The following is a 25,719-nucleotide window of genomic DNA, read 5'->3' as shown; positions in this document are numbered from 1 at the left end:
AAACAGATGTGCCTAGGGCCTACACGAGCCTTAATCAGGGCCCTGCCCCACTGCTGCCCACCAAATAAAGTGCTTGGTAGACTTCAGCTCGTTCAAAATGCCGCTGCTCGAACGCTTTACGCAAACACCATCTCATACCTGTCAACCCCTTATCAGTGCCCTACCTTATTACACACCAATTCAGACCTTATTACACACCCCGTGCCCGTATACATATCAACGTCCATCCTACAAAATCCCATCACAAACGGCTATACGCTGTAAGGATCTAAAAGCTGAATTTCCCTGTACAAGAATACGGGGTAAACCGTATGGGTTGACATGTATGACACACCCACCCACTCACCCACCCACACACTCACTCAACCACTCACTCACCCATACACACACCCACACACTCACTCAACCACTCACCCACACCCACCCACTCACTCACAACAACAACCGCCATTCGCCACTAAGTGGCGGTGACGTCACCACGACGCTTGTGCCAGGCCATGTGCACCTTGAGGCCACGTGAAGTGTCGAACGCCCGCTGGCAGGAGGTCACGGGGCAGACCCAGGTGCCACGGGTCGACTGACCGAGATGACCGAGATGACTGGCTGATGCACCAACTGTGCCCCCTACTGTGCCAACTTGCTGTGCTTTAGCCACCCGGCGCTCCGCTCGTTGTTGTGAGCGTCGCTCCTCCGCCCTCCGTTGTTGTTGGAGGGCGACTGCCTCCAACTGCCCAGTAGCGTCCTTCACGAGCCTCCTCCACTGAGGCCGATCTTGACACCGCTGGTACCAGTCATCGGCAAGTCCACTCAGCTCCACGTCCTCCTGTACCACATCACTCCATCTCTTCTCTAGCCCGTGCCGCGCCCGTTTAGCCCCCTCGATCCGGCCGAACAAAAGCTGTTTAGGCATGCGGTGGCTGGGCATGCGGGCTTCACTCACTCACCCACACACTCACACACCCACTCTACCTGTTATGCCTCACGGCAGGAGTTTTGCGTTTGTACACAGGAATTTCCTGTTTTTGATGCTGGTTTTGGTCATGTGACCAGGAAGTTGCAAATTAAGATTCTCGCTTAACCACGCGGGCGTCGGCCATTACGCACATAATTCAAGATGGCAGCACACATCGCGTCCCAGTGAAGCCAGCCGCAGTTGTCCGTCGTGGGACTTTGAGAAGCATTGTCAGTAAGTTTGTTTATGTTCTTATAATATTGGCAATGCTGTTGTAATGTTGAAATGACCGTTATAGTGATGTAAATGCCTTTATGGTGCTGTTAAGTTGTTGTGGTAAATACGAGGCCTAGTTAGCAACGAAGCCTGCAACTTTCCTTATTGTGGATGTTACTTGTGATTTAGTAGGTCGAGTCAGACTTGTGCCCAGGTGGCTATGTTGCGATCCTGAGAGTAAAGATGACGAAGTATCTCATCCACAGTTTAGTGTTATGTGCAATGCTGTACATTTGGGGTGCAGTGTGATGAATACACGATGTGCCTTTATGTAACGCATCGGCTTGTGCTCTTGTGTAGTTGTTCAATGGTAGTGTGGGGGCCTGGTCCATCCAGGGTCTATTGCTGGGAAACATGTTATCTGGGATAATGTTCTGGTGCTGTGGTGTTCATTGTGTTGGTGTTTCCGGGTTATAACAGATGCTGTATCTGTGTTTTATCACCAGTTTTACCTCGTTAAACTCAATAAATGACGTTTGGAGTCGGACGTTCATCCTGTCTCCGAGGGTTTATTGAACGCGAGGTTAACTACTCTGCTAGCGGTGCAACGCAGCGCACAGCGAGGCCGAGAGACTACCACTCACCCACACCACCCACTCACTCACCCACACTCACACACCCACACACTCACCCACTCACCCCTTATCAGCGCCCTACCTTATTACAGACCAAATCAGACCTTATTGGTCACCCCGTGCCCTTATAGATCTCAACGTGTATCCGATACACTACACTATACACTAGTATTAACTACACTATACACTACACTACTACATACCTGTCCACTCAACGTTCATCCTACAAAGTCCCATCACAAGGGAGAAACACAAATAGACAAAATAAATTTCGCCCGTTTTGAATCGACTACACGCTGAATGGACCTGAAAAGATATTTCCCTGTACAAGAAGAAGGTAAAGCGTATGGGTTGACGGCTATGCCATTTATTGAGCACATCACACCCACTCTATTGTCCCTTGCATTGGCTCCCAATCAAATATCGAATTGATAATAAGGTTCCTGCCATTGGCTTGCAAGGTTGTCACAATGGGTTACTTAACAGGAACTGGCCACACTTATATACCAGCACCAATGAGGTCCTTAAGATAGGGCTGGATTAAGGTCCTTGTAGGTTCTAGGCACTTCTGTTTCGTAGGCCTTCAGTAATAACATTCATTGTACTGGTACTGCCCATGTTACAACCGCCGCTGTCACTCGATTGTCTCACGCGTAGACGTCGTTACTGCTGATACGTTCATTGTTTTTTTAGTCTGTGCCCTCATTCGATGGGATGGCGCTGTGTGCCGCAGACAAGCAGATTTAATTTGAAATAATTGAATAAAAATAAGGCAAGCTTAAAAATATAAGCGAAGATTTCTTAAACTTTTTTTTACAATGATTATCATATGGGATGACGCAGCTTTAAAAGGATGCCGTTCATTTTCATCGATAACAAATTCAGTGTTCTCACAGGACGACCACGTGGTGAGCGCCATGTTGTTTTACTTTCATTTAAGCTTAGAGATTTGTTCGACTGTTATTTTAGGTGCAATATGCCTCGCTTACACTGAGTCAACGACTTGTTACCACTGCAAAGAAATTGCAACGAGCAGCCATGTAAATATATTGATTCAAGAAGATATCTTGGTTACATTTTATTTTATCATACAACCAAAAAAACATTGGTCCATTTTTTTAGTAGGTCTTAAGCACCGTGCCGACTGTGGCCTATTGGATATAAATACAGCCCTGCCTTGAGGTCTTCCGATTTCCCTCTTCTTAGTATTCCGAGGTCAAGGCTCCGTTCCCTGGGGGCGATCGCGCTTTTGCCAGTGTAGCTCCAAGACTCATAATCAACGATTTTTGGGTTTAGATCGCGTTATTTATAAATGTGTCGTAACCCTCCACCACCCGACACGGCCAATCAGTAAAAAAGTGTCACGTTGACAAAAGACAAATAGTTCACTGCTTTAGCCCACCGGTGTGTTGAAGCGTGAAACCACAACATTTACAATTTGAGTACGACGTTTCGCTGGTAATTGCATCCAGCATCATCGGGCAATTCGCCATTCTGGCGAATTGCCCGATGATGGATTCGCCATTCTGGCGAATTGCCCGATGATGCTGGATGCAATTACCAGCGAAACGTCGTACTCAAATTGTAAATGTTGTGATTTCACGCTTCAACACACCGGTGGGCTAAAGCAGTGAACTATTTGTCTTTTGTCAACGTGACACTTTTTTACTGATTGGCCGTGTCGGGTGGTGGAGGGTTACGACACATTTATAAATAACGCGATCTAAACCCAAAAATCGTTGATTATGAACAATATTGGTCGCGAAAGCCTACGTGTTAAACTAGCTCCAAGACTATGGAACGCGTTGGCCTCTGGCAATAAGACAACGAGAATATTTAGAGCTATTTCAAGCAAGCCCTGAAAATTCACCTCTTTACGCCGGCTGGCTCTGACTAATTTCTTCCTTTCCATACACGGTGGCACATTGGGATCCTTGGACGAAACGCGATTTACAAATATAAATTATTATTATAAACATACGCTTTGGTTCTTTCAGTAAAGTCACGTAGGTATAAAATAAAATAAATCACGACGTTTCGGGCGCGACACACGTGACGGGCACTTGTGTTGCGCCCGAAACGTCGTGATTTAATTTAAGTTATACCTACGTGACTTTACCGAAATAACCAAAGAGTATGGATCCCTGCAGTCACGAAAACTTCCAATCTAGATATTATTATAAAGACAAAGATCCCCCCCGTATAACCTGTAATAGGCTGTTGGGATAAGTGCCGTTAGCAAGTGGCACCGCTCCCCCCGCACACAAACAACTGTCAATCACATAAATCGATTTTAAAAAAGTGAACATTTTCAAAATGAATTTCATTTTTTTTATTTTAAGCATCGTACGACTTCCATATCTTGCCGTGGTGTATTTTACGTGAAAAAAATCGTCACCCTATGATTTAAAGTGAATTACAAAATTTGACAGGTATTTACAGTAGAAATTTCGTATCGATTTAATTAGATATAATACATCCGCGTTGAGTTTATTCCGCTGTCGTCAAATAAATTCACGAAAGAAAAAACAAATCTGATTCTTCACACTAAAATACAATCAGGCAATTAAAACGCACCTTGTGTGTATACTCCGATGTAAATTGTTACATTACATAAATCTGGTCCCAAAGACAGTGATCCCCCGTGTTCCCTTAACTGACTGTTCGGGACAAGTGCTGTTAGCGAGTGGCACCTATGAAGGCCGGCACTGTGGCACACGAGGGAGTTGCGGTGTCAAGATCGGCCTCTGTGGAGGAGGAAGCTCGTGAAGAACACTACTACTGGGCAGTCAGAGGCAAAGCGCCCTCCAGCAACGAACGGAGGGGCAGAGGAGCTATGCTCACAACAACAAGCAGCAGCGGCGGGCAGATAAAACGCAGAGAGTTGGCACAGTCTGGGGGGAGCACAGGCGGTGGTGCCATCTGCCAGCCATCTCGATCAAGTAAGCCACATCACTGGGCCCCAATACCCATGACCTCCTCGTGGCCTTCAAAGTGCAGCTAGCCTGTCACAAGTGCCACGGTGCCATCATAATTTTTTGCTTCGAGTGTGGGAAGCAGTGAATGCGTTTTGCGCCGTGATCCGAAGTTCTATTTGCAGTCGTGGATAATAACATCAGTGCCAATGCCAGCCCCAGCTTGTACTGAGGACCTGCCAAGCAGAGCTTAATAATAATAATATATTCGATGTATATAGTGCCCCCCATCAATGATTTAAAAACTCTGTTCAGGACACAGAGATGTGGACACGCGGCATAAAAAATACTCCCGAAACTAAAAACACAACACAATGCTCAGGGCAATTTGCCGAACTCACGAACAAAGTTGATGGAAGCAGAAGTGTCGGGAAACTTTGTCAAAGACGTGTTTTAAAAATGTCCATGGACTCGATGCGATCCTGAAATCTCATGGGGAACGAGTTCCAGAGTTTGGGAGAAAAAAAAAAATCTCCGTCACTCATCGACGTAAGCCTTCATGACCTAAGATCTAAGGCTTAAATAAAAAATAAAACTACTTCCTATTTTTTCAGGTAAGGCCCACTGAGCTCTGTAGCTCTTTTTCAGAAGCCCAACGAAGTGGCTCATCACGTGGAAATATATTGCAGCCAAATACTCTGAACGCGTGATGTTGATTCGAAATGTGAGGGTGGGGGGGGCGGAGGACCCGGAGCAAAATCCACACTACTACCGGGAGAAAAACACGCAACCTCCAAGGCGTCAGGGTCGGGGTCGAACCCACGACCTCCTGCATACCAGGCGAGGTCGTTAACATCTCCTAGCCACCGTGGCGCCCATAGGTTCATAATGGCCATGCCGGACATAGCGAGATTCTAGATTGAAGCCCTGGGTCACACAATGTATTTAACTTTTTCTCAGAGTGTTCATAATGGCGGTGTCAAGAACATGTAGGAACCTCTCATTCTGGGTTCAATGGCTGTGTGTCAGAAATAGAACGCTCGTGAGATTAGCACTTTCGCAAAACATTTTCGGGAGTAATGGAAATGATTGGCGGTCATATGTGCATTACATTAATAGTGCATTTAATTGTAATTGTTTCGCTATTCTTGTACAACTGGCAGCAAGTAAGTCATAATACGTGTTGTAGGGTTATTATCATTTACACGAGCGAGTGAGATGCTCAGTGAGTGAGTGAGTGAATGAGTTAGTGAGTGAATGAGTGAGATGGTGAGCGAAGGAGTAGAGTGGATTTGGTTTAACCAGGTGGGAACTCAAAAGACCAGATTAGTCCCAATTTGCAAGGGCGACCTGGGTCAAAAACAGTGGCTAAAGGAGCAGCCCTGCAATTGCTTGCTCACGTTACTGCTGGCGGAAGAGCCTTCACTTGAGACCACCAGCAGCGGATATTTGGCCTGCTCTTCCACGCGCAGACTGAATACAAAAATGAATGCGACACAGGGACAGCTGGAACTGCGGGAGGTGGGGGAGTGGCGGTTCCTTCGAATGCCTGAGATGAGATGCGCTTTGTGATATCGGAGGCATGTAAAGTTTAAATGAATTATCACGATGGGCTTATATCGAGCTCGCACAAATGAAGAACATTTCGAAGTTTGCTTAATTTCACCCTGGAGGTGCAGCAGAATTACACAAAACGCAATAAACAATTCACAACACGGTTACAAAGTTATGGGGAAGTGACCACATAACAATTGCCACTTCATGAAAACTTGACATTACATTGTATAAAATCATCAACACAAAAAAATCACAGAAACCAAACTCTAATCGGCGCTAGCATATTGCGCTGACCCGGCCATTATAAACCCCGAGATGGGAGGAGGAACGCTTGTCCCAGGGATTGAACCCAGATCCTAAGCGGTGCTGGCTGAGTGGTTATGACCCTGGCCATTGAGACAGGTGAGAGACCTTGTCTTCTTAGATCTTGTCTTTTCGTGTCCATTCATCACGTCCCGGGGGTGGCTCAATTTCACTTTCTTGAGTTTCACTGCACACAGGGAAGATATGGGAGACACGGGGGAGATATGGGGGAGACACGAGGGATACACCATCAGAAAAACCAGGGGAGACACCAAGAGAGACACCAGCGGAGACGTCAGGGGTGTTGTAGATGTAGGCCTTTTTCCAAAAATTGATACTAAGAATAATTCAGCCAATATTTTTTTTAAAAATAATAATCGATAAAAAAAATGAAACAAACACACTCAACCCCGCTACCTCCCACAAGCCACACCAAGCATCTGGAGGTCATAAAGAGCCATTAAATAATAAACTCCGGGGCAAAGGGAGGTTAACGACGATCTGGAAAATCTCCAGATTGTCAAAGGACCATATGACACGACCTCCCCGAACGTTTTGGACAGTTCACAAACAAATCTCCAGAGCCGTAAAATACAGGCACATAGCAGGGACAAACGGACATTATAACTGGCGTTTTCTTTAATGGCAAAAGTTCGAAACTTAGCAAAAAGAACAAATCGACATTATAGACTGCAGTCTACAGTGAGGGAAACAAGTATTTGATCCCCTGCTGATTTTGTAATTTGAATGGTAGGTTTATTTGAACAGTGAGAGACAGAATAACAACAACAAAATCCAGAAAAACGCATGTCAAAAATGTTATAAATTGATTTGCATTTTAATGAGGGAAATAAGTATTTGACCCCCTCTCAATCAGAAAGATTTCTGGCTCCCAGGTGTCTTTTATACAGGTAACGAGCTGAGATTAAAAGACACCTGTTCACAGAAGCAATCAATCAATCAGATTCCAAACTCTCCACCATGGCCAAGACCAAAGAACTCTCCAAGGATGTCACCATTACCCCGAATTATGTGGACTAGAATCCCGAACGCCCGTGATGACAAGTGAATACACATCATGATACTTGAAGACACGTGAAGTCACGGTACCTGCAATAGTTGTTATTCTGGGAATCCTTCCTCGGCTTTGGAGCTATGTTTGGCTTCGGCTTTTGCAAGTGCTAGAGGGTGACGGGTTGCGTAATGCACAGGGCAGCAGTGAGTCACATCGATCGTCATCTTGAGACATCATTGCCATGGTAATTATAACAATTGGCAGTAACATCGTGTGTGGCCTTGGAAGTGAAATGTATGTTTAGATCGGCGACGTTCCAGGCAACGGCCCTTCTTCAGAGCACATTAATGATGCCGTGTGACATGTAGCAGGGCCATGTCCCAAAACGCTGCCTATTTTTATCTATGTTTGAATAATTTTAAGGTCACACACACAGTGGTGTGGTTATTGACACTGAACGCGTGGCGTTGTTGTTTTTGCTTGTGCACCACTGCAGCGGCGGCAACAACACAGTCACCAAATAAGTCAATCTCGTTCCAGCATTTGGTGACAATGATTAAGCCTTGCGCAGCCACTTAGGTCAGCACATGTACGAGCACTGCGGTGGATGTCAGTTCAGAATCTCTATCAGAGTCAAAAGCTTCATTTAGACTTCCGGCAGGAGGAGAAATCCTATGAGCTGTGAAGCTCCCTTTGACAGATGTCCAGCAGGGGCACAGGGTCAGCAAGTTACAAAAGTATAACAATAGTTTTTACCCTTTACGGCAATAAAACAGTTGTGTCAAGATGTTAAAACACCAAATAGAATAATCATTTAAGGAATCCTGTCTGCATTAACCACACGTACTTGTGGTGAACATGCAAACAAAAAAACAACACGCTGTGATAATATATGGGCATTGTCTTTGAAACTGATTGGTCCACACCAGAGACAGCTTTCTTTAGAGCCTCGTCTCAAAGTGTTAGACCAGAAAACGCCAAAAGGCGAACAGCACAAGTGCAATGCCACTACCAGGGCATTTATATCTCGGGGTGAGCAGCTACAATATGGACCTTTCTTGGCAATATATTCAAATATAACGATAGGTTTTACCCTTTCTGCCACTAAAACAGTCGTGTCAAAATGTTAAAACACCAAACATCTTTACACAACTGTTTTATTGGCAGAAAGGTTAAAACCTATTGTTATACTTTAATGCTGCCAAGAAAGGTCCCATATTGAAGTTAACAAAGACAAAGATCCGCTCCGTATAGCCTTTACCAGACTGGTGGGGCAAGTGCTGTTGGCGAGCACCGATGAAGGCCGGCACAGCACACGAGGGCCGGCACACCACTCACCGGCCGCCTTTGTCTCCCCAGTGGTGATGTTTACACACCGCACCGGGAACTCATTTAAGGCCGCGACGACCTCGGGGAGGCCCATGACTGGTTCAGATAATCGTTACCAGTGTTTGTGACCGTGAGCAGGAATCGAACTCGGGTCATAGCCGGGGCTCGTAGCAGAGCGGCCGCCAACGGGTTACGCTGCCGCTGCCAATGCAGCACGTTACAACAACAATGCAACAAGACGCTAGGAGTGCAGGGTAGAGAAACGGTATTGTTCTTGCTGCTGTGTGCTCTTGCGTCCGTGTTGGGTGTCACACCTGTTGCCCATTTGCGTAATCATCTTCTGCTTGGAGGTTTGAACTGGAAGGCAAAGCAACAGAGAGAGATCAATAAAATGAGTCTAGCCCGTTCTCCTATTACGAGGTGGTATTTGCTTTCCTGAAGAACACCGCGTTATGGAAAAATCGCGTTATAATAAAAAATATATACCATAGAGGGTGAAGCACAGTCCGCGATAATGCCGTGAGATGTGTAACGCAGGCCAAACAAAGACTAAGGCGCATGGGTGGCATCTAGAAGCATCCAGCTGCATCCCAATGCCTTGTGCGATGATGATGGTACCGAGGCAGCCATACAAACCACTTATTCCTACTCATGCGACGTAGTTCCATTCACTTAAATTGCATTATGTATCCAATCCACATCCACATCCACGTTGTAGAAACACTTGCTCGCTAATACATTCATAGCGTTAAATCCAATTCGCGCTATGACAACAACACGTGGTGTTACATAGGAGAACAGACCGTAGCACTTTATATTGAAGAAAACAACAGAGGTTGTCCTATGGAGCCACTCGCCCCTGACATAGCAACGTGTAATTTCCTACCAGTGGCTCCTCTGCTAGGGCTGTAAATAGCAGAAGAAGCAACAAGTACCTCGACGTTCAATTGGGCAATAAATCACTTTGTCCTCGGAGTCCCGAGCAAAGGGCCATAGAGATAGGGATAGTAAAAGCGGACGCATGAAGGGCACGGGATGAGTGATCGGTTCTTCCTTCATTTAGAATGACCGGACAATGAACCGGCGATCTCTACTGGGTTGCAAAGTCCAGCCGTGCTAACCACTCCACCACTGGCAGGGGTTGAACCTCTCTTTTAAAACTGATTGGGCTACGCCAGAGACGGACAATGCATATTTTATCAGAGTATGTGTGTTTGCATGTTCACCATAAATACTGCGGGTTGTTAATGCAGACTTGATTCCTTGCAAAAGGTTTCTATTTGGTGTCTGAACATCTTAACCCAACTCCTGTTTCATTGCCAGAAACGGTCAAATCTATTCTTTAATTTGTAATACTTTGATACTGCCAAAAAAGGTCCCATTTTGTAAATATTCTGATTTAAAGACGGTCACTGCATTGGGCGCTTTCAGATGCGCTTCTGTGGCCGTCAAGAACGTTCTTCTGATATTAGGAAGCCACTAGAGCTATACATTTTAAAATCATCATCTAGATGAAAAACTTCTTTAGAACTGCGTTTTTTGTGTTTAGTTCGTGGTCAGTCACCCGCACTTCCAATTAGCATGCTTGGCTACGTAGGGTGCGAAATAAGTTCAACATGCCACACGTACGTTCGCGGCATTTACTACAACAAGTAGGAAAGGAATGGAACAGAGGCAGCATCGTGCGTGGTGTTAAAGCGACGGGATTGACTTGAGGAAGGGATCGCAGGAGGTCGTAGCTCTGCGATATCCACTTCCGTGGGCCGTTCTACAACACGGAGGGTCATGCACAGCTCCACGAATCACCCGAGAGGACACTCTGAGTCGTGACGATGCAAGATGAATGATCGTAGAATTGGTGTAAAATAGAGGGGGGTGGGGATGGGAAATATTTCGAGCCCTTGAAAAAAAGAATGTTACAAGTTTACCTTGTAGGTTTGCCAGCTGATGTGGATCCAAATTGACTTTTCTTCGATTTATCTTTATTGACTTGAGAATAAATCGGCGCCTGATCAGGACACACAATCATATTAATCATCTCCATCCTCAGGCGTAATCTTCAATCACCGATGATGTATATGTACTATGTATGTATGTGAAGTACCGGTAATTACGCTGGACACCCAGGTTGAGGCACACGTATGTTTATTCAAGCTTGTCGGTACAGGACAGCACTAGAGGGGGTAGCGGCCCCCTCACCCGGATAACTGGGGATACACCCTAGCTAGTCCTGACCTACTCCCAAGTCCTCCACTAACGGGCTAGGGGAGGCTAACTGGCCCGACACTGGTGAGTCGGGCTACGGTCTCCGGAGTCCCAGGGTACTGACCCTGGTTCACGGAACCACGCCTCTGGCTCGATCCTCCGCAGCCCTTACAAGGGCGGCGTCGAGGGGAGTCCAGGGCTTCTAACTAGAAGATCTTCCTTCTTCCTCCTTCGTTCCCAGACTGAGCCACGAGCTCTCTCTGTCCTCCCCCTTTATACCCCCCGTCAGGATCACAACCCCCCAGGCTGCCTGATGCGGACGTCGCTGCGGGCACCCCACCCCCGTGTACTCCCGGAGCTCCGCCCACTGTGTTTATTCCCCGTTGGATCCCATGCACCTACAGCCCTCCCGTAACAACCCTACATCACTCCCCCCATTACAGCTCGCAGCCGTCCCGGCTGCAACAATTCCAATAAAGGAACATTTACCCCTCAACCCCGTGTGTGCCTCATTTTTTTCAACAAAATGCAAATTGAACAACAACAACAAGAACAACAAGAAGAACAAGCACACCCCCGAAGGGAATGTCCGACGCACCCCCCCCCCCGTATAAATACGAAATCCGTAAAAGCGCGTATATACAACTAGCCAGGAACTCCCCCAGCACACACAGCACACCCACGACACACAACGCACCCACAACACACACACCCCGCCCACACACACAACACAACACACACAATGTGGCAGGAGCGCACCACCGACGCAGCATACAGTAACCATGACACGTGAAATAAAAAAAAAAAAAAATTTCTTCTTTCTGTATATTATAAGAGTCTGCGCATCTTAGCGCGCGTCCTTGCCGCAGGCCCGTCACACGGGGCAACCCCGGACGGCGGACCATCCGGTGGCGGCTGTCCCTTTCGAGATGAGGTCGCGATTGAAGTGGCGCGACCGTCGGCATCACCCGTGTGGGTTGTAGGGCATGAGCCCGTCATTCCCGGTGCACCTGTGGGTGGGACAGCCGGCAACACATCAGGCGAGAGCAGCGACGGACCCTCCGAGTCGGTCGACCCCCCACATGCTTGGCCCCGCGCGTGTGGAGTGGGCCCTCGCACCGCAACAAACGGTTTTAGCCTAGAGGGGTGTACAAACCACCGGCGCCTGCCCCATTTGATTCGAACGCACTGAGGCCTCAAAACCTCGACAACCTCGACGGGGCCCCGCCACGGGCGCACGAGTTTAGAGGAGGTCGCGAGCGGTACCTGGGGACAGTGCAGCCATGCCCTGTCCCCCGGCTTCCACTGCAGCACGTGCGCGCGAGCCAGCCTGAGGCGCTCGTTCGCCTTTTGACGCCTGTCAGAATTTAGCCTCGCAGCATCCCGCGCCTCAGTCAGTTTGTCAAGGTTAAATTTAACGTGTTCATCCAATTTAATTTTACCCAGCGGCGCGGGGATCTGCAGCTGTGCCGGAACAGGTGGGTCGGGTTCGCGGCCATACATAAGAAAGAATGGTGAAAATCCCGTCGCAGCATGGGGAGCCAATCTGTATGCCGCTAGAACCCCTTGAATTTGTAAGTCCCAATCAGTCTGTGAGTCCGAGACTTGCTGCGACAACATAGACGAGATGGTGCGATGCAGACGCTCGACCATCCCGTCCGTTTGCGGGTGATAAGGAGAGGTTCGAATTTTTTTCGTTCCTAGGAGATCACAGACTTGTTTTAGGAGTTTCCCGGAAAAATTTCTACCCTGGTCGGTCAACAACCGCTCCGGGGCACCTTTGTCCATGACATAACCTTGGACAAAGGCGTCGACGATGGCTGCTGCCGACTGATTCGCCAGGGGCCAGGCCATAGGCCAGCGCGTAAAATATTCGACCCCAGTAAGCAAATATTTATTTCCCCTGGGGGTGGCGGGGAATGGCCCCAGAATGTCCAGTGCGACCAGTTCATTTATTCTGGAGACCTGGATGGACTGCAAGGGCGGGTTCGACTCCCGTGCTGGTGGTTTGCGCTGCGCACACTGAGGGCATGCCGCCAACAGATCAGCGACATCCCTAGTCATGCCCGGCCAAAAATAATTCAGCTGGAGCAAGGCGAGTGTTTTCTGGGTACCTAGGTGGAGGAGGCGCTCATGAGCAGCCCACACCACCTTACCCCGTAGGCCAGAAGGGACCACCAGCCGGTGACGCTGGGATTTCCCGTCCCAATGCATAAGCAAGCCCGCATGGGTTTCCCATGCGTCGGCATGACCCGTCAAACGCCCCCTCTCCCCGGCGCGACGACGCAACGCGAGGAGGGAGGCATCCTCCAACTGGAGGCGCCCCCATTCATCAACGGGCAATCCAAGCAGGGAATCTCTCCCCTGTTCGGCGATATCAATGGGGACTACCGTTTCATCGTCGGCGGCCGCCGCCAGGACCGGAACCATCATGTCCCCTACTGGCTTGCAACGCCCCGACCCCAGGAGGCATGCGCATTCGGAGGCGGTTGGCATCCGTGACAGAGCGTCAGCGTTGGTGTGGCGAACGCCCTTACGATAAGTGGTTTCAAAACTGAAATCCTGGAGGACCTCCAGCCATCGGGACAATTGTCCCGATGGCTGTTGAACCTTCAGGGCGTACTGCAGTGCCGCATGATCTGTGCGGACGGTGAAATGCCGACCGTACAGATATGGGCGATACTGTTGGATGAAATAGACAATTGCCAACAGTTCCCTACGGGTGACACAATATCTTTGCTCCGTTGGAGACAACACCCGACTGCCGTACGCGACCACCCGTTCCACGCCGTCAACCACCTGGGAAAGCACGCCTCCAATACCCGTGTTGCTCGCGTCGGTGTCGAGCAAAAACGGCCTCGAAAAATCTGGGTAAATCAAGGGAGGAGCCTTCACCAGCGCGTCCCGAAGGGAGCAGAAAGCAGCTTCCTCATCCTGACCCCAGTGGAACCGGACCCCTTTAGATGTTAACGCGTGTAGGGGTTTTGCAATTGTTGCAAAATTAGCGACGAAGCGTCGGTAATATGATGCGAAGCCAATAAAACTCCTGACCTCTCCCACCGTGGTTGGAGTCGGCCAGGAGCTGACACACTGCGTTTTGGCGGGATCGGTAGCAATACCCGAGCGCCCTACGATGTGCCCCAAATAACGCACCGACTCGCGTAACAAATGGCATTTCTGGGGCTTAAATTTCAAATTAGCAGCCCGCATCTTTAGGAAAACCGCCCGCAACCTCTGGAGATGTTCGTCAAAAGTTTTACCAAAGACAATAACGTCATCCAAATAAATCAGGCACGACTCCCATTGCAACCCAGCCAAAACCAATTCCATCAATCGCTGGAAAGTTGCCGGCGCTGAGTGTAAGCCCATCGGCAACCGGTTGAATTGGAACAGGCCGTGCGGTGTACGGAAAGCAGTTTTAGGCTTAGAATCATCGTCCAGAGGAAGCTGCCAGAATCCCGAAAGTAAATCTAGTGTGGAGAAGAATCGCGCTCCCGCCAAAGCGTCCAGCGATTCGTCCATCCGTGGGAGCGGGTATGCGTCGGCAACCGAAATTTTATTAAGGCGCCGAAAATCCACGCAAAACCGCAACGAGCCGTCCTGCTTTTTAACCAGGACGATCGGCGCTCCCCACGGGCTGGTGGAGGGAGAAATGATGTCGGCGGCTAACATGTCATCAACAGCCGATTTGACATGGTCCTTTTCGGCGGGACTTAACCGAAACGGATTTTGGCGAATTGGCGCGCTGTCACCCGTGTCAATATGGTGACGCAGCAGGTGAGTGCAACCCAAATCATATTTATCACGACTGAAAACGTCGGAAAATTCCCTCAGTAGCCTTCTAAGCTGTTGGCGCTCTGAATTTGTCAGGTCCGTCGATTCCGCACAAAGCGCGTCGAGCCACCCTTCATCGCTGTCCGAATGTGGGAGCATCCGGGAAGCAGAGCCAACGTGGTTCGCGACAGGTACCTCGCAGGGCATCGGCGTCGCATGCGCGAGCACCGTCCCTTGAGGAACCACCACCGTCTGCGATCCCACATTGAGGACCGCGATGAAAGGGTCCCCGTCCCCTCTTACAACGGTCTGGGCCGGAATCAAATGAGGTCCATTAACCCCGGCCCTAGACGGTCCCAGCAAAACACCCTGATCCCCTATGCCCTTAGCGAAGGGCTTACGAAGTTTCAGAGGCACTAGCATTTGAGCTCCCGGCGGCACATGAACAGTCTTAACAACGAACGCCGGTACCGTCGCGAACGCCGTCGGAGCCGCCGCAGGGGATGGCAGGAACGCCATGCGCCGCCCCGACGGAAGCTCAATGCATCCTTGGTCGATCAAAATACGAATGGGCATTTTGCCTAAGAAATCCGTCCCCAGCAGGCACGGAACCGCCAGCGAGGAGGAAACGAAAATCGGCCCCGACAATTTGATGTCCCCAATAGAAATTTGCGCTCGAATCTGTCCCATGATGCCGAGAGAGCCCCCGTTAGCGGCATAGAATGGGACGTTAACCGGCATTAAAGGCCGGCTTTGTACGGGCAGAATATTGTAAATTAATTCCGAAATGATTGTCGCCGATGCCCCCGTATCGACCAAGATGCGTACTTCTACCCCGTCAATGTGTCCGACCACGGCCGACGACCCTGACGACGCGGCTACCACGCGATGGGCCAACACGGACCACTGTTTGGGCTCGATTTGAGTCCCCGCAGTGATCCGCGTTGGCCCCTTGCAACGCGACATCGGCCCCCCGTTTGTTGTGGTGCGAGAGTGTGCAACGGGTGGGTGCTTTGGCCAAGCATGTGTGGTGCCGCGACTCGCCGGATCATGTTGCTGGAGCTTGGGAAGAGGAGGGCCGGCGTCCCGTCGAGGCGTCGTCCCGCGCTGTCGCGGAGAGCGGCACCCCGAGGCGACGTGGCCCCGGACGCCGCAGTTGAAACACCGCGGGAGCCCCGGTGGAGACGATGGGCGGTTGAAACGGCTTGACCCGTCCCGGGCCGACCGTACTTCTTGCGCCTGTTGCCGTCGATGGTCGACGGCGAAGAGCTCCTCCGTCGGAAGGGTGGCTGCAGCCACCGCACGCCCTGCCGATGCCCTGCTGGCTTTCCGCCGCAGGGACAGAAGGTTGGCGTGAAGGAGGCGCGCCGCCTGAAGAGAGGTCATCTCAGCGTCCTCCTGTGCGACGACAGCGATGTCCAGGTCGTCTGCCAGGAGGAGTATTTTCTCCGTGACCATCGCGTCCACGCCGTCATCGTCCATACGGGGAAAAGCCGTCTTAGCCAGCGCTAGGAGGCTCGTCCTGTATGCCAGGGGCGACTCCTTTTCACCCCGCTTGCGCTCGTAGAACTGCTCTCTGCATTCTGCTGAAGGTCCATAGACCCCGGCCAGCAGTTGTAGCGCCTTCGGCAGAGTAGACCGCTTCTCTTTCGGCGCCGATGTGAGGGCGGCGAGCGCGTCTGCGTCGAGGAGCGCCGGCAGCGCGCAGAGGGCTTCATCGTCGGACCACCTTGCCATTTCTTGGTGGGCGATGAAGCGTCGCTGGAAGCCGCCCCAGTCGCCCTCTGCACCAACAAATTCTTTCAGCGGAGGCAGCCGTTGTTGCAGCGCAGCGATCGCCTTGGAAGTCTGCAGGCTCTTATTCCCGGGACTCGGCTGTGCGTCGGCGCGAATGGCAGATGGAATCGCCTGTCGCCGATGTGATGACGCTCCCTCCGCTGGTGATGACGCAGCTGTCCCAGCGAGAGCGGTGTCGGACCCAAGGTTGAGCCCGGCCACGCCCTCTGCAGCTGCCGTAACGATGGCGGGAAATTCAAAGTTGGAGTCTTCAGAAATGGCGGGAAGGCGCTCAGGTCGACGACTCCCCTCGCCCCGTGGTGGACCACCAGCCCCCAGCCGCGTGATGTTTTCCAGCGTGGCGGCAGCGGCGTACAGTAGCTCCGCCAGCCTCTCGTGAGCCAGCCGTAGCGCGTCTGGCTGCGGCCCCTCCTCATGCCGATGCCCCGGTAGGAACGCGTCGGCCCCCGGCTGCGCCATGTCTTGGTGAGCCGTCTCGGGCTCAATGACTTCAGCAGTGTCCTCCTCCGGTACTCTGGCTCGAGCTGTCTGGCGTGTTTCCATGTCCGTAGTTCTTCTGACACCAGATGAAGTACCGGTAATTACGCTGGACACCCAGGTTGAGGCACACGTATGTTTATTCAAGCTTGTCGGTACAGGACAGCACTAGAGGGGGTAGCGGCCCCCTCACCCGGATAACTGGGGATACACCCTAGCTAGTCCTGACCTACTCCCAAGTCCTCCACTAACGGGCTAGGGGAGGCTAACTGGCCCGACACTGGTGAGTCGGGCTACGGTCTCCGGAGTCCCAGGGTACTGACCCTGGTTCACGGAACCACGCCTCTGGCTCGATCCTCCGCAGCCCTTACAAGGGCGGCGTCGAGGGGAGTCCAGGGCTTCTAACTAGAAGATCTTCCTTCTTCCTCCTTCGTTCCCAGACTGAGCCACGAGCTCTCTCTGTCCTCCCCCTTTATACCCCCCGTCAGGATCACAACCCCCCAGGCTGCCTGATGCGGACGTCGCTGCGGGCACCCCACCCCCGTGTACTCCCGGAGCTCCGCCCACTGTGTTTATTCCCCGTTGGATCCCATGCACCTACAGCCCTCCCGTAACAACCCTACATATGTATGCGATATAGTAGGTGAGATCAAATGCAAGTTGATTTGGTTTAAACAGGTGAGAAACTCAAGAGACCAGGTGTGTCATCTGCAAGAACGAATGAGATGCGGAGTGAGTGAATGAGTAAGATGGTGAGTGAGTAGAATAGTTAATGAGTGAGTGGGTCGAGTGGATTTGGTTTAAACAAGTCAGAAACTCAAGAGACCAGGTGAGTTCCATTTGCAAGGGCGACCTGGGTCAAAAAACTGTGGCTAAAGCAGCAGCCCTGCAATTGCTTGCTCACATCACTGCTGGCGGAAGACCCTCCACTTGAGACCACCAGTAGTGGATATTTGGCCTGCTCTTCCACACTGGCCAGTGCGCGTTTGGAAAGGCGTGGGAGTACCCACACTTTAGAAACGCGTAGCAAACGTCATCCCCCTATGGCCAGACTAAATACAAAGTTAATGCTACACAGGCACAGCTGGCACTGGGGGAGGGGTGGGGGGAGGGGTTTCCTTTGAATAGCTGAGATGAGATGCGCTTTGAGATTCTGGGGCATGTAGTGAAACGCCCTATAAATGCAAGTCTGATGATTATTGTTGTTGTTGTATAGGCATAGGAAATAACGTTACCGAAGCAGCTTGTGGTGGCTGTTTTTCACCACTGAAGACAAGACATACGAAAATCACGTACACACACCAGCAGGCATTAGTACACACGTACACAGACCAGGAAGACGAATCATTAACGCGCATGTATTCTGAGACAGTCACCGTGACTTGTATAGCCCCGCCGACTTCTCAGGTAAGGGGCCGTCCATAAATGACGTCACGCGATTTTGGACGATTTTTGACCCCCCCTCCTCACACGGCGTCACAAAAAGACCCTCCCTCAAATATGACGTCACAAAGCTCTGCCCCCCCCCGAAAACCACATTTCCATTTTGAAAATAAAACATGCTTCAAATCGTTTTAAACTATTGCCATTCTAGTTGCGTATTTAATGTGGCGCTGCACTCTGATGTTGTAAGAGAAAACATTTATTAAAAAGTCTATTTAATTAAATAGAATGTGTTGTTTATATTTATTTAAAGCTGCGCATTTTGATGTGACGTCAAATTTCTCAAACCCCCCTCGTCACACATCGTCACAAATGTCTGACCCCCCCCCCCCCTGGGTGCGTGACGCCATTTATGGACGGCACCTAACCCTGCCCGGAACTCAGGTAGACCCGCCCACAACTCGGGTAGCCCCACCCACTACTCACGTAGCCCCACCCACAACTCGGGTAGCCGCTCCCACCCACTCACTCGCTCACCCTCTCAATGATCCATTGCAGGGCATGCTGGGTAAGGGTCACAGCTCTTTTTCAGCACAAATGAGTGCTCAACAAAGTGGATCATGAGCACGTGGACATTTCCAGCAGCCAAATACTCAAACGCGTGACGTTGAGTCTCAATGTGGAGTGAAAAACTGGAGGACCCGGAGAGCATGAGAGAGACACCGCAAACTTCAAATATACAACAGCAGGCCGTCAGGGTCGGGATCGAACCCAGGACCTCCAGGTGAGGTAGTTACCACCTCGCCACCATGGCACCTGGATCCCCGTGCGGTTTCTGTGTCACCAAAGTATGATCTTGTGTTTAGATTTAGTGTGATAATCTTTAAAGTTGCATTGAAAATGTTTGATATTCCAACTGATGCTCCTACTGTTGTGGAGTGACTCATGCAGCCAGCTATGGCTACAGGGTTTTGGTGGTACATGTTGTTTATATCGTTTATTGTGAAATTTCGGTCACAGTTCCTATGATCACTGTTACATTGCTTTTATTGCTTTTTTTTGGCGATTTCGAAAAGTTTTTTGGTTTGGCCATGTTTGTTTGTTGTAGTATGGAGTTAGACTGATGGCTTTAATCTAAGTTGTCTTGTGGTTGTTGTTGTTTGGCGTGCATCCCACTGGGATTTTTGCACAGAGCGTTGGCGTACGGTGTTTTTTTCTGGGAGATTTTTTGCTGTTTTTTCCTGGATTTTTCTGTTTTCTTGTTCATTGTTGTTTGTTGCGGTTGCACCCGATTCAAGAGCCGAATGACTCACAGGGCTATACTAAATAAATGAAACTGAAAACTGAAAAACTGAAACCACCTAATAACCCACTCACTCACCGCACTGCAGGTCACAACGCTTCCCCCTTTACTCTTTGGTTCTTTCGGTGAAGTCACGTAGAAAGAAAATAAATTAAATAGAGTACGACGTTTCGATTGCAACACAAGCAACCGTCATCAGGTAGAACTAAATTTTACAGAGAGACAAAACACAGACACGGAGACACACAGGCAGCGCACAACTCCGCTCGTTGCAACTCCTTACCATCCCTTTTTGCCAATTCCTGACCACAACCTTCACTCAAGGCAAGAAACGGTGTCAACCCCTTCCATCTATTTCACAGCACCGCTTGTTTTTCCGGCCCTGCTTTATATTTTGGGCCTTGGGTAGATGGCTGTGCTCGTCGATTCCAAAATCAAAAATACCTAAACTAAACAATTTCGTATTTTACCGGCGTTACATAAGAGAACAGACCGTAGCACTTTATGGGGAAGAAAACAACAGAGGTTGTCCTATGGAGACACTCGCCCATGCCATAGGGGCGGTCCATAAATGACGTCACGCGATTTTGGACGATTTTTTACCCCCCCCTCGTCACACGGCGTCACAAAAAGTCAGACCCCCCCCTCAAATATGACGTCACAAAGCTCTGCCCCCCTCCCCAACACCATATTTCCATTTTGAAGATAAAACATGCTTCAAATCGCTTTAAACTATTGTCATTGTAGTGCGTATTTAATGTGGCGCTGCACTCTGATGTTGTAGGAAAAAAACACTTATTGAAAAGGAGGCGTTGGAAAGCTTAAATTTAGCATAAAATTCATTTGAAATATTCAACGTCTAACTAAAACTGCAGATGTTCAGAATAATATATTGAAATTATCTTATAATTATAAAATATCAAAAGTAATTATAACTATACAAAAAATACTTGACACTTTGTAGTTGAACGAAGCAAAATGGAGAGTACAATTATAACAATCATATATTAATTCCACAGAATGAAAAGCCCTGGTAGAATCATTCGAATCAAAATGTTTAATAACAATCATTAAAACATATTTCAAAATGTATGCTTCTCCATTCTCCCATGGAGAAGCAAAATGCTCCTTCATGGAATAAATAAAAGGTGACCTTAGTAAATTTAAATAATCAAATCGTTAATAATGAAAATTAATCAAAATTAGCGTTGTTATAACAATTCTATATTTAAAGTTGCACATTTTTACATGACGTCACATTTTTCAAACTGCCCCCCCTCGTCACACATCGTTACAAATGTCTGACCCCCCCCCCCCTAGGTGCGTGATGTCATTTATGGACGACCCCATAGCAACGTGTAATTTCATACCAGTGGCTCCTCTGCTAGGGCTGTAAATAGCAGAAGGAGCGAAAAGTACCTCGACGTTCGATTGTGCAAGAAATCACTTTGTCCTCGGAGTCCCGAGCAAAGGGCCATAGAGATAGTGATAGTAAAAGTAGACACATGAAGGGCACAGGATGAGTGATCGGTTCTTCCTTCATTTAGAATGACCGGACAATGAACGGGCGATCTCTGCTGCGTTGCAAAGTCCAGCCGTGCTAACCACTCCACCACTGGCAGGGATTGAACCTCTCTTATAAAACTGATTGGGCTACGCCAGAGACAGACAATGCATATTTTATCAGAGCATGTTTGTTTGTATATTCACCACAAATACTGCGGGTTGTTAATGCAGACTTGATTCCTTGCAAAAGGTTTCTATTTGGTGTTTGACCATATTAACACAATTCCTGTTTCATTGCCAGAAAGGGTAAAATCTATTCTTATTTTTTAATACTTTGATACTGGAAAAAAAGGTCCCATTTTGTAAATATTCTGATTGAAAGACGGTCACTGCATTGGGCGCTTTCAGATACGCTTCTGTGGCCGTCAAGAACGTTCTTCTGATATTAGAAAGCCACTGGAGCTATACACTTTAAAATCATCATCTAGATGAAAAACTTCTTTAGAACTGCGTTTTTTGTGTTTAGTTCGTGGTCAGTCACCCGCACTTCCGATTAGCATGCTTGGCTACGTAGGGTGCGAAATAAGTTCAACATTCTACACGTACGTTCGCGGCATTTACTACAACGGCAAGTGTGAAAGGAATGGAACAGAGGCAGCATCGTGCGTGATGTTAAAGCGACGGAGTTGACTTGAGGAAGGGATCGCAGGAGGTCGTAGCTCTGCGATATCCACTTCCGTGGGCCGTTCTACAACACGAAGGGTCATGAACAGCTCCACGACTCATCTGAGAGGACACTCCAAGTCGTGACGATGCAAGATGAACGATCACAGAATTGGTGTAAAATAGGGGGGGATATATTCCGAGCCCTTGAAAAAATAACGTTACAAGTTTACCTTGTAGGTTTGTCAGCTGATGTGAATCCAACTGGACGTTTCTTAGCCAAGTTCTCTTTATTGAGTTCAGCGTAAATCGTCGCCTGATCAGGACACACAATCGTATTAATCGTCATTAGGCGTAATTTCCAATCACCAATGATGTATATGTACTATGTATGTATGCGATATAGTAGGTGAGATCAAATACAAGTTGATTTTGCTTAACCAGGTGAGAAACTCAAGAGACCAGGTGAGAGTGTCATCTGTAAGAGCGAGTGAGTGAGATGCTGAGTGAGCAAGTGAACAAGTGAGATGTGAGTAAGTGGGATGCTGAGTAAATGAGTGAGTGAGTCGAGGGGATTTGGTTTAAACAGGCGAGAAACTCAAGACACCAGGTGAGTTACATTTGCAAGGGCGACCTGGGTAAAAAACAGTGGCTAAAGCAGCAGCCCTGCAATTGCTTGCTCACATCACTGCTGGCGGAAGACCCTCCACTTGAGACCACCAGCAGTGGATATTTGGCCTGCTCTTCCACACTGGCCAGTGCGCGTTTGGAAAGGCGTGGGAGTACCCACACTTTAGAAACGCGTAGCAAACGTCACCCCCTATGGCCAGACTAAATACAAAGTTAATGCTACACAGGCACAGCTGGCACTGGGGGAGGGGTGGGGGAGGGGTTTCCTTTCAATCTCTGAGATGATATGCGCTTTGCAATTCTAGTGCATATAGTCACACGCCCTATAAATGTGTAGTGTAAAAACACTGGCTGCTGACGGAAAAGTGGTACTGACAGCAGGGGGCTGTACACATGTCAGCAGAAGGAGTATATATGGGGGCGAGGAGATCTAATGAGAAGCTCAGGAAGTGGTCCATCTGGAAGCCCGGGAACCTGCGAGTTGGTTCTATAAAGGGGGCGTTGCCACGCCGGGAGGATAAAAGGGGGCCTGGGGTGAGAGCTCGGGGCTGTTGCTGGAAGTGGATTCCCTCGCTGTGTCGCTGTTCGTCAACTTCGTTGCCACCGTCTCGACCACTCTTAGACTCCGCTAGCTAGAAAGCCTGTCAACTGTACTAGCTAGGTAGTTCCATCAAAATAGATGGATGTGTCTCCGAGGAAGTCACTACAAATGCAAGGATGATGATTATTGTTGTTGTATATGCATAGGAAATAACGTTACCGGAGCAGCTTGTGGTGACTGTTTTCTTCCACTGAAGACAAGACACACGAAAACCACGTACACACACCAGCAGGCATCAGTGCACATGTACACAGACCAGGAAGACAAATCGTGATCATGCAAGGATTCTGTGAGACATTCACGCGACACGTACAGCCCCACCCACTTCTCAGGTAGCCCAGCCCACAACTCAGGTAGCCCCCCCCCCCTCAAAACTCAGTTAGCCCCACCCACAACTCGGGTAGCCCCACCCACTGCTCAGGTAGCCACACCCACTACTCACGTAGCCCCACCCACAACTCGGGTAGCCGCTCCCACCCACTCACTCCCTCACCCACTCAATTATCCATTCAACCACCTAATAACCCACTCACTCACCACACTGCAGGTCACAATGCTTCCCCCTTTCTATCCGCGCATGGCTCCACTCTTTGCAACTTCTTCCCATCGTCCCTTTTTGCCAATTCCTGACCACAACCTTCGCTCAATGCAAGAAAAGGTGTCAACCCCTTCATCTATTTCACAGCACCGCTTGTTTTTCCAGCCCTGATTGATATTTTGGGCCTTGAGTAGCTGGCTGTGCTCGTCAACCATGATTCCAAAATCAAAATACCTAAACTAAATGTTTTATCTTCCCAAGTAAGGCCCAATGAGCTATGTAGCTCTTTTTCAGAGGCAACCTGGCTATCATAAATGATAGCTCAACGAAGTGGCTTATCACATGGAAATATATAGCAGCAGCCAAATATTCTAAACACATGTATCTAAATGTGGAGGGGAAACCCGGAGCACCCGGAAAAAGATCCACGTGACCACGGGAAGAGAGAACACACGCACTCCAAAAACACAGGTGTTAGGGTCGCGATCGAACCCATGCTTTCCTTCATACCAGGCGAGGTCGTTAACATCTCGCCACTGTGGTGCCCCTTACCTGCCGGCAGGGTTGTCTTCGTAGCCACGATTCGGTTTGCCGTTCAGCCCTCCGTCGGTGAGATTGTCTTTACCGGGAGGAGGCACTGTAACCTGCAGTTCCCATTTTAGAGGCACCACGGAAGGGGATGGGTGTGGCGGGGGGCGACAGTGAAGGGCAGAAGTGCGTGGGAGCTTTCAAAGTCGAGTTCAGAGAGTTGCCATCCTGACAGGGGTCAAATAGTTCACTCCGTGCGGTCGTCAAAGTGTAACAGGGAGCCCTCGCACAATGCACGGCGTTCACACCGTGACTCGTCTCCATGACAAACGCTTTTTGTAATCGGGAACACTTTTCGCACAACGCGGAACGCGCACCATTATAACGCCGGGGTACACACACACAGGGATAGGGCTCGTAGTGGCACTCACATAGAGATAGGGCTGATAGGGGTACACAGACAGTGATAGGGATGGTAGGGGTACACAGACAGTGATAGAACTGGTAGGGGTAAACAGAGAGTGATAGGGCTGGTAGGGGTACACACATTGTAAAATAGTGATGGTGGCAGTGAGTTCACTCACCTCCGCATACTCTGTTGTTTTATTCTCACTGCAGAAGAGAGGGTGGGGGGTGCCCGTTAGGGGTAACGTTACATGAGCTTTTAAGCTGTTTTTCACAGATGTCCAGTCTGGGCATGGGGTCAGTTAAGTTACAACAGCAAATCAATACAGCAAACGATAGGAGTGCAAAATAGAGAAAATGGTAAGAATGTCACGAAATAGAAATTAATTTTATTGGTTCTTTCGGTAAAGTCACGTAGAAGGGAAATAATAAAATAATAAAAATTTTACATAATAAAATACAATTCTCACGACGTTTTGGCCACAACGCAAGCAGCCGTCCTCAGGTGAAGAACAGGGCTGTCGGAAAGACAGCGTCTGAATGAACACCACCAAGCTTGGCAGCGTATATTCAAGCTGGGTTAGAGGAGGAGGGCGCCTTGACAAAGGCATTTGCATATCAACAGAGGAATTGAGCATATTTATGGAAAATGCAGATATGGGATTAGTCACTACTTGTGGAATGTGTAGGTGGTGGGGGGGGGTCTCAAAGTCATATTATGCTCGTGTATTATGTAGGATTAGCAGTAATAAAGGGAGGAAGTAGGATTAGCAGTAATAAAGGGAAGGCATTTTAATAGTAAAGGAGCTGCAGCAGCCAAACCACCACGTAAAAAAACTAAAATATAAACTACATCAATATCATCAATATACTCAATATACTCTCCAATAAGCTGAGCTACTAAAAGTAAGTCATACATTACAATTCTACGTCGCAAAAAAATATATAATATGCCTCCAGCTAAACTTGTTTCTCTTACATCACACG

At 49.0% G+C, this 25,719-nt stretch overlaps 1 protein-coding gene across 2 annotated transcripts in view; it reads right to left on the bottom strand.

The window, feature by feature from the left end:
* Positions 1-4,120: 4,120 nt before the first annotated feature.
* The window catches only part of LOC144737135 (uncharacterized), a 131,651-nt gene continuing 110,052 nt past the window's right edge, over positions 4,121-25,719 (bottom strand). The window contains exons 12-20 of one of the 2 annotated variants that reach the window (XM_078619834.1): positions 24,912-24,939; positions 24,352-24,443; positions 23,421-23,451; positions 22,264-22,346; positions 18,411-18,441; positions 10,851-10,930; positions 9,237-9,279; positions 7,689-7,759; positions 4,121-6,765 (exon numbers count right to left, since the gene is read on the bottom strand). In XM_078619834.1, the coding sequence (XP_078475960.1) occupies positions 6,696-6,765; positions 7,689-7,759; positions 9,237-9,279; positions 10,851-10,930; positions 18,411-18,441; positions 22,264-22,346; positions 23,421-23,451; positions 24,352-24,443; positions 24,912-24,939 (529 nt within the window). In that variant the 3' untranslated portion in view covers positions 4,121-6,695. The remainder of the gene's footprint in view (positions 6,766-7,688; positions 7,760-9,236; positions 9,280-10,850; positions 10,931-18,410; positions 18,442-22,263; positions 22,347-23,420; positions 23,452-24,351; positions 24,444-24,911; positions 24,940-25,719) is intronic. The other variant, XM_078619835.1, reaches the window with a different exon arrangement.

Source organism: Lampetra planeri, chromosome 65 (assembly GCF_965212315.1).
Source record: "Lampetra planeri chromosome 65, kcLamPlan1.2.h2, whole genome shotgun sequence".
Classification (NCBI taxonomy): domain Eukaryota; kingdom Metazoa; phylum Chordata; class Hyperoartia; order Petromyzontiformes; family Petromyzontidae; genus Lampetra; species Lampetra planeri.
Note: the sequence above shows the minus strand (reverse complement) of the source record. Positions and strands in the feature narration are given on the sequence as shown.